Source organism: Hevea brasiliensis, chromosome 14 (genome assembly GCF_030052815.1).
Source record: "Hevea brasiliensis isolate MT/VB/25A 57/8 chromosome 14, ASM3005281v1, whole genome shotgun sequence".
NCBI classification, from domain to species: Eukaryota; Viridiplantae; Streptophyta; class Magnoliopsida; order Malpighiales; family Euphorbiaceae; genus Hevea; species Hevea brasiliensis.
Window position 1 is genome coordinate 87,096,132 of NC_079506.1, and position 9,760 is coordinate 87,105,891.

General features: G+C 32.0%; 1 protein-coding gene across 1 annotated transcript; it reads right to left on the reverse strand.

Annotated features, from left to right (window-relative positions):
• On the reverse strand, positions 1-4,348 carry LOC110640956 (eukaryotic translation initiation factor 3 subunit F). The gene is made up of 6 exons (XM_021792522.2): positions 4,048-4,348; positions 2,428-2,507; positions 1,889-2,118; positions 795-916; positions 603-716; positions 1-344 (listed from the first exon to the last, which is right to left on the reverse strand). Exons 1-6 carry the CDS (start codon positions 4,273-4,275, stop codon positions 255-257), a joined length of 864 nt encoding a protein of 287 aa, XP_021648214.2. The 5' UTR covers positions 4,276-4,348; the 3' UTR covers positions 1-254.
• Between the last annotated feature and the right edge of the window lie 5,412 nt (positions 4,349-9,760).

The following is a 9,760-nucleotide window of genomic DNA, read 5'->3' on the forward strand; positions in this document are numbered from 1 at the left end:
TGTTTATATGGGAGATAATATAAAGCCTAATTTTCCAAAGCGTAGGATGTTTCCAGACGGTAACTGAACCATTACAAAAAAGCGAACCTCAGATAAAATTGTGCACAACCTGAACCTACCTTCTCGAAATTAATACAAACCCTCCCACAGAATGAATAGCTGATTCCTCAAGCTTAGCGATGCATTACAATAGGTCAAATGATTTAACACTAAAATTGTTTTGACCCATGAATTCCACCAATGGATAGAATAAATTAGAGGATCTGAGCAGCAGTGTTCAGCTTTTCTGCTAAACTCAGCTGTGTCCTTGTGATGCTTGACAAATATAGCAAGAGCAAATGGTCCTGTAGGAACGGAAGAAAGCAATAGCCACAAAAGTCAGTCAGATAAAAAGCCACCAATGTCAAGGTAACCACAAAGCTACAACAGTAATTCAAGAGTATGATTGAATCAGTGGTCAACAAGGACAATCAAATTATAATACCAACAATTTTCAACACTAAGAAATCCCTTTTGATCTAAGGTTAATTAAATGGTAAGAGTCTGCTAATACAATTAAGTTATAAACTTCACCTCTAGGTGATTTGAGAGCAACACATTACCTGAAGATTGTCATTCACAAGCTTATCAAAGGCCGATGGCAAAAGTTTGGGAAGGGAAGCAACAGTTTCTGATATAAACCGGCCTATGCTACTATCTGATGCAGTATGCCCTTCCTGAGAAAAACAACCATATCATCCCATATGGCAAGAAAGTAAAAACTAAATAGATTATCCAGTAAAATCCTAACTCACCACAACATCATCAACATATTTGTGGACATCATCAATTAGGGCTAGTAGCCGCTGCATTGAGGCTTCCATTCCTTCCAAGTCGCTTGGGATTTTGTCAACCATTGGTGTCTTAAGGATATCAACTACAAATATTAAAAAAAAGGGAGGGTCAAATCACATTGTATCAGACACTCAATACAATCTTATTTTAATAGAGCACTCAACATTCAAGAGTATGGAATTCCAAACATCTAACAAGGGCTGAGAAAACAATAATGAAGGAAAGGAAATGAGATGGAAAAAATACGTAGCAAACCAAATCTAGTTTGCTCACACAAGAATAAAAATACATATAGGTCATCTTGGATTAGAAAATTTTGAATTGGAGAGATATGAATTGAAAATTTAGTTTAAATTACTTGAATGAGGTTTCGTTTACTGGATTCAAAATGAATGAAACTTGTTCTAGGAAGAATCAAATTCGCCTATTAAGAAGGTATCATTTTAAATCTTTAATTGTACAATTTGGACTAAAATATTAAATTCACATCCTTGAGTTTCAAGATATCTATCCAAATGTAACTTGATCTTAATCAATTGCAAGTTCAGTAACCGTTGCATTAGAATAATATCTCAACATCAAGAAAGATAAATGTTTCTCACTGAAAAGCAACAAAGTCAGGGACAGCGATCTATCTTTCTTTTCAATTAAAAAAAGCGGTGGTCATGAGCCACCTAGGTAAAGGCAGAATATTAAAAAAAATTAAAAAAAGTGCCTTTTAATTTAAGAGGCCATTATCAACTAGGCCTATAGATGAAGTTGTCATAATTTTGAAGCCAACTATCTGCAACAGTTAATTCTACAAGGATTACTAGCATCAATCCTTACCCAACCATAAACCCTATGGTTACCACCTACAGAAGCAAAAAGTAATCACAAAAGAAAGTAGAGGGGGGAAAACAATCAAGACTGCCTTGTCTTGGATAGATTCTCTAAATACCACAGGAACAAACCATTCTAGGCTGACTTGCTTTAAGCCGTAAAAGCCTAAATGTCCACAACACAGATTAGTAAAGATTTTATTAGAACAAAGGAATTTTCAGAATATACATACATCCAACTTGCTCAGCTTCAACCATGCGGAAATCAACAGGAATTTCTTGAAATTGTACAGCAAGCTGACAGTCTCCAAGAGACAAATTAACAGAAACATAAGCTTTAATAGTACCCTCTCCATTCCTGAACCCTGTATCCACCGTTAGATGAATGGGATTGGGAACTTCTCTAGAATAGAATTCATGGATCAATGCACTTCCACCAGTGACTCCTAATCCGGTTGAATACCTGCACATAAAAAGAAAAGCATAAGATAAGAACAGAATGTGTATATAAAATTACTTCTCAAAACATAAAACTCTATCAAAAAGAAAAAAAAATTCAGATCTCATGAAAGATGGACAGCCATTTAGCTTGGTGGCCTTGGAGAGGGCTTTCTAACCTCATTAAGACAAAACATATTACAGCAAGGTCAAAATTGAAGAAACCAATAGATATTTTGTTACTATTTCTACAGGATAACGAGAAACTTCTACTACAGTTTATTAAAAATGAATATACAAGCCACAAAAAATGAAATTAGTAAGATGAAATTACCATCCAACAATAGCTTCTTTTGGATTCACTTTTTGGTGAGACAACAACATATTATGATGGTAATCAATATCCAGAGCAACCTGCAGCCATTACAAAGGGAACATAAAAATTTAACTAATGTATCATTGAAAGATACATTAAAGAGAAAAACTTAAAGAGAAGCTAAACTCAAACTAGCTACAATCTTTTTCAAAGTGTCAACTCAAATGCAAGTGATTTCCATAAGTAACTGAATGGTCAGTAGTTTAAAGTTATCCCTTTCTTTTTCACGGTCCAAATGCCAAAAACTAGAACTCATATGAGGTCAAGCTTTCCACACTCATTTCCAAATGTCACTCTATATATGAACAAAGATAGTTGAAGTTAATTAGTGACAATTGACAGTTAGAAAAGTTAGTTACAATAGCTGTCAATTATATACAGAAATGGAATTGATTGAAGAATAAAAAACAATGACCTATATGTTGCCAAGTCAGTTTGTCTTAGTCAGAATATCTCAGAAAGGCCTCCACAATCCTCCCCCTTTCATTTTTTTTTTTTTTCTCAAAACTGCTACTTTTATTTCCTTTCCTTCTCTTTCTCAAACTTTCTCAGCCCACAAACACTCTCAATGATGCAGAGAAGAACAAGAAAGCTTCAAGAAGAAATAAGCACGAAGTTCTGGTGGGAATGGTTGTTGAAGTGGTTTCAAGGGGTTGTTAGCTAAAAATATAGAGATATATTTATAAATAAATAAATAAATAAATATATATATATATATATATATATATATATGAATTTGAAAGTCCTAATTATAATAAATTTAAATATTAAAAAAAGAAAAAAATAATAAAATTAATTATTTGATTAATTAATTAGATTATTTATATATTTATAATTATAAATAAATGAAATAATAAATATATAGAATAATAAAATTAATATTAAAATACTGAAAATAAAGGTTTAAAATTTTGATAAAATGAAAATTGAATAAAAAAAAATAATAATGATTAAAAAAAATTTTCAAATAGGAAATAATGTATTAGGATTCTCCTCCTTCTCCTCTTCTTCTTCTTCTTCTTCTTCGGTTGTTAGTTAGTTAGTTAGTTGTTACAGCTCAGCTAGAATTAGTTCAGTCGATGTATAGTGATGCAACTCAGGATGTGAATCAGTTATGAAAAATGATGAGTCATGAGACTCTGTTATCTTTTCTAGATTCTTCTTCTCTCTCTGAATTCTCCTTTATTTTCTCGATGAACAAACACTAATTGCAGAATTCCACTGCAACACTCTCATGAGTTCAATCCATCCATTAGTGCATGCAGTGAGCACAAATGATAATATCTAGCGACAAATAATTCCTTAAATAGGAAATCTTTTCATTACTTACTAAGCTAGCAACTCTTACGGTTTCCAGCTAAGCATGTAACACCGCTGACTCTCTAAACTAGTGTTGAACGAGTACAATCAATGACGGCAAAACACAAATTACAACTCCTTTTCAATATTATAATACTCTTTCAATCAATATAAATCATTATGAGAAGTCCAAAACTCATTATAAGGAGCATAAAAATGGAGCAAAGTTTCCATAAAGATCCAAAAATAATAAATTCTCAATCACGAAAGACTGGAAACCTGGTCGGAGGATTCATTGTGAGGGACAGCGTAAGAATTACGAATGTCAACAGTGCCATCGGGTAGGACGGAGCCAAGAAGCGTGCCAATGACGCGCTCTGCTTGGTCAGGGCGCCTCACGTAGCAATCGCAGATGTTGAAGATCACCAAGGGGTGCACCTTCGCCAACAGGCTTGACGATGAGAGCACTGGCGTGAATTGAAGGGCAGTGTGCTCGCTCGCCGCCATTCTCCGATCTCGATTGGACCGCTAAAGAGAGACTGAGCACTAGGGTTTTTGGGAAGAGGGGGAATGAGAAAGCTTTCTGTTTTTTTAGTGTTATTGGGCTACGAATTAGGAATAAGTAATGGGCCAAACTAACCCAAATTAAAGGATTTGAGGCCTTAAAAAGAAAGAAATTTTTTTAAAAAAAAGGGTAAATTTTTATTTGATCCATGATTTTACATTATTAACACTTTCATCCCTCTATTTAAAAATAAATTAAAGCCTTATTTGGTAACAATTTTTAAGATAATATTTTTGAAATACTATTTCTCTTATTTATACTATTCAATAACATAATATTTTTAATACTCTCTAACTAATATATCTCAAAAAATAATTTTTTTAATAATAATTTTAATAACAATATCAAACAGAACCAATAATTTAGTCATTAATCATATCTTTAAAAGATGATCTAATATATGAAAGAATATATAATAATTCCTAAGTTACTAAAAAGTAAATTATTATTTAGACTTACCACTTAAAAAAAACACTCACAAACATGCAATCAAAATTCGCAAAAGAGATAATTACAAAAACAAAAATTTAGAACAAAACATAATAAAAATACAGAGAGAAAATTCTAATTCTAATAAGCCTATAATTAAAAAGAGAAATAATAAAACGAACTCCAATTCTAAACCCTTTCTTGGTTGAATTTCATTTCACAAAATTTTGTAAAATTAAATTAAATTTTATATTTTATGCATTTGGTTAAAAAAAAAAATCTAGAATTAGTTATATGAATTTAAGTCTAGGAATTAAATATAACTAAAACCAATTCATATTACTAATAGGTATGTGGTATAAGTGATTCGGCACTTTTATCCTTTAAGTAAGGTCTAGTTTTTGATACTCATGAATGAAAATGATAACAATATTTATTGAAAGCGCTTTATCTCTTAGATAGTATTTGGTATAAATGAATAAATGAATTCTATAAAACTTTATGGAATTTATTTGTTGATCTAAAATTTTAGTACTTTGTTTAAATGAAAATTCATTTGAAATTTTTAATAATTAATTTCATGAAATTTGTTATAATTAAATCAAATTTCATCAAAATTGATAGAATTTACAAATGAATTTTAAACTTAAAATCATATATATTTCAAGTGACAAAATTATCCTCTCATATATATTATTTTATTTATTCAAAATACAAATGAAATGAATTTCATATTTAATATAAAATATACAAAATAAAAAAATTTATTTATAAATAAATTCTATCATGGAATTCATTTACAAGTGAAATAAATTTTACCATAAAATTAAACAAAAATTCTTAGTGAATTTGAAATTAATTCCACAAAACTTACAAAAATAACATTTTTTAACTAGAAAGCCCTTATCAAAATTACCTCTCAATCATTTATCTTTTTATATATCCACTTACTTAATTAATTCACTTTGAAATTTTGGTCATTACTATGATCAATAAAATTTACTACATCCAATAAGTACCATTAATTAATTAAAAAAATTAAAAATTGTTTGAATCTTCAAGGAAAAATAACCAAGTACCATTATATCATTCTTAAACTCTTGTGAGACATGTAAATTTGTTCTATATTTATTACTATATTATATGTTTATATGTTTGTTAATTGTTTTAAATTTAGTACATAAAAGATTTTTTGAATTGTGTAAAAAATTATAATTTTTTTAATTTTATTCTTGAGAGTAATTTAAAAAATGACGATAAATGAATTTCAATTTTAAAATTATAACAAGTATGAATTATATTAAATTTAATTGTATTATACATTTTAAGTTATATCCTACTAAATATAGGATTTCATAAATCAAACATTATGTAATATTGAAATCAAACTAGCAAATCCAAAATATTCAACCAATCTCTAAAAGCCTAATATTCAAAGCCTGAATTTTTATGAAATCTTTCGTACAAACATGAATCTTAATTGTTGGCTTCAATTTATCATTAGGCTACCGAAATCATTACTACTGAAATCGTCCAATGGATCGGCTGTGTAGATGTCAACAGTTGGTTGTTTCATTTTCGCCTCCCAAGCATTTTCATGTCCACATTGTTGTTGGTGAGACAATTCTTGAATAGAATGGATCTTGACATTTTGAATTTCAATGGTGATCTCGGATTTGTCTAGAAATTTTAAATCATAGGGGAATCTCGACATTTTTTAGGGTTTTGTTGACTTGGGAATTGAGGTTCTCATGGGAAATTGAGAGAAATATTGGAAAAAAATTATGGCATTTCTTCATTCTGACAGAAGTTCTTATTGACTTCAAGAATGGTCTTTAAGATCCATGCAACCTGCTTTGTATAGAATAAATACATTTTCTCCATTAATCATGGCGAGTCTTAAATAAAACAGTTGGATACACGATAACTGTAATGAATAATTTTTCCTCATCATGGAATGATATACAGTAACTAGTAATTGTTGTCAATGGAGAGGAATAAGCAGTGACAATAGAACTGAAGTTGTTACATCATTGAATCACATGTATAATTCCAAAGTATTTCGATTTATCAAATAATTATCTGACAGAAAGTTTACATCTGAAATCTTGGAGGAATGGAAAAGCTAGTGTTTCAGGTGATATCCAGAGTCTGTTAATGATCATGATCTTTCCAGGAATAACTTACCACGAAGCATTGTCAAGTTTGGAAACTCTAGACCCTCAAATTCATTCTCTGGATAACTTCCATCAACTCTTTCCAATATGCGTTATTTGCAAGTCTTGGACCTAACAGAAAATCAATTGAGTGATTCTATTCCTGCAACTTTTGGTAATCTTTAAGCCAGGACTCGAGTGCTAAATCTTAGTGATTTTTCATTTTATGCATTTCCTGAAAAGGCCCTTATCATGAAGAAAATATTGTTGTGATTATAAATGGCTCGTTTATAATACAACAAGACTCTTTCCCTCCTGACCTCCATGTACCTTCCTGGGAACAGTTTACACGTATAAGTTCTCTGCATGATAGGAGAAATGGTAGACTTGGTGGTCTTGGACATGTCCAGAAATCACTTCATTTGCCAGATTTTTCTAAGTATTTCCGGTTACAAAACAGCAGCATGTTGCCAGAATTGATGGGATTACCACTGTTATCTGGCCTAGTTACAAAAGTAATCTAACTAATTGATGAAGAAGCACCAGTGCCTATGCCATTATTTAGAGGACCCATCACCAGAGCCAGAGCTAGAGAGCTGCAAGCATTGGTGTTGGAGCATTGTGAGCACAAGGGGGATCAAAATTGCCATGTTGGACTTTTTTGCATATTGTTGGAATCTAGGTGGATCGTTCTCACATAAGTTGGCATGGGAGACTTGACAAGTGGCGTCACATCAGCGTGACTTTGCCACATCAGCATGACTTGGCACAAGACCATTCGGCCAAGTGGATTGGAGGAGCTTCTTATGCTTATTTGGATTTGCCATGTGCTGACACCTTTTATTGGTCCCCACTACATTAAAAAAAGGCTGCTACCACCTAAAGTGTTGCTGCCACCTTATATCCCCACTACTACATAAAGCACGCCATAAAGCAAATGGTCCCAAATGGTCCCCCCCCCCCCCTATGGAGACGCCCCATCTGATTAAGGAGCCTTGTATTTTTGTCTTTTTAGCCATGTTGGCACACTTTTAGGGTTTTAGAGATACTATATATAACCCAAGATATTCAGATTGTATGGGGCAGCATTCATTTTTTCTAGTTTTAGTGTGAGCATTAGGGAGAGAACTCCATTGTTGGAGCTTGAGTTTCTTCTATGTTTCTTCCATGTTTCTTGAAAGAACTTGGATTCTAGCAGCATGAACCCCTTACTAGTCTTATTTTGATGATCAATATGCTTTAGCTTGTTACTATTTGTGTATTGACACTTGAGTTTTCAATCTGAAATTCTGCCTTGTTTGGATGATTAAAGATCTTGGTTCCAATCTTTAAATGTTGTGTTTCTTGGCATCCTAGGAGTGCTCATCATTTTGATATCAGAGCCTTGGCATCTAACAAGGTATTTATCCATTAAAACTACTTTTTCTTTTCTGTTTGGTTAACTATAATAGTCAGCCATTGTAGGACCTTTAAATATTTATTAGTTTCTTCATCTGGTACCTTATTTTTTGTAGCCAAATCAAATTTGCATTTTAGGGTACTGATTTTTCTTCTTTTTTTTTTTTTTTTGTTTAAACTCTTGCTTGCTGAAACTTGGTAGTGTTAATTTTAGTGTAGGATTTTGCTTAATCTTAGATTAAATCTCTTGTTCATCTTGTTTTCCTTGAGTTTGTCTGTAGGATTAGAGTTAATCAAGCTGAAACCTATCTTTGACACTAGCTATTTGCCTCTTGAGTTATATGATATCAAGTCTGAGTATGTTAAATTGGGTAATTAATGCTTAGGATGTGCCTGTATGCTAGTGGGTAGAGCTTGATTTGGATTGCCAAAGTACTTGAGTGGTATCGGTAGTTGATTATGTAATTTTTATCCTTTGCATCAGTATTAAAGGAAAAAAAATAAATAAAAAAATAAAAAAGGAGATTGGATTGTAAGCTGAGTTGTGTTGTGCTGAAAATTTGGCAAGCTGACATAAGTGATGAAGTTGTGAATTGTGAAGTTAAACATTGAATTTGAGCCTGATAATCTACCAACATCTTTGGGTATTACTAGACACCTCACATGCCATATTTGATGTGAAAACTCCACTGTTTGCATATCAAACCAAATTTTGCGGCAGACCTGATCAAATTTAGTTAACACACCAAACCAATCCAGAAAACTCTGAAACTTTACAGGCTGATTATACTCCATTTTAGTAGTTTTTGTGTCAATTTTCGAGGTTTTGTGACATTATTTGCCTACCGAATCAAAATTTTGCGGCAGACCTAATCAAATTTTGTTGACCTCGTAAATCCATCCGGAAACTCCTAAAATTTTACCAGTAGTTAGTCAGTATTGGGCTGCCTATGTCTACCAAATTTCATATCAAAATATATTCGTTTGTGTGGTGAACCAAAATTGTCGCATATTTTTAGTTAATTGTGTGAACTGCTGGTATTTGTGCAAAGTTGGCTATGAAATTAGAAGTTTGAGCTTGATATCATTCTATTGGGTTGTCTCTCATACAGTTTTCAAAAATCATACCATTTAGTTCATATTTGCTTTTACTTTTGGTGTCTTCCATTTCTTTGGCTCTAGTGTCACACTCTCTGGTTATTGCTATTTTGTTTCTTCCAGTTTCGTTTGTTGATTATTTTTTTATAAAATTAGCAAGTATTTGTGCTTGTTTGTGAATTTTAGTTCCCAAAGGAACAAGGGAAGCAAACTCTTGAGTGGTAAAAGGCAAGAGTGTGTGAGTGCCAAAAGAGGGTAAGAGCCTGAAATTTGTGCGAAAGCACTTGAGCTAAACACTTGAGAGGGTGAGCTATTTCTACTAACTTCATTTTCTTGCATCCAATTC

Coding starts and splice junctions, on each gene's coding strand:
- LOC110640956 (XM_021792522.2), bottom strand. CDS start 4,275: ATGGCGGCGAGCGAGCACACTGCCCTTCAATTCACGCCAGTGCTCTCA. Junction 2,508..4,047: donor ACAATGAATCCTCCGACCAG/GTTTCCAGTCTT, acceptor TAATGGCTGCAG/GTTGCTCTGGATATTGATTA. Junction 2,119..2,427: donor AAAGAAGCTATTGTTGGATG/GTAATTTCATCT, acceptor TTTTATGTGCAG/GTATTCAACCGGATTAGGAG.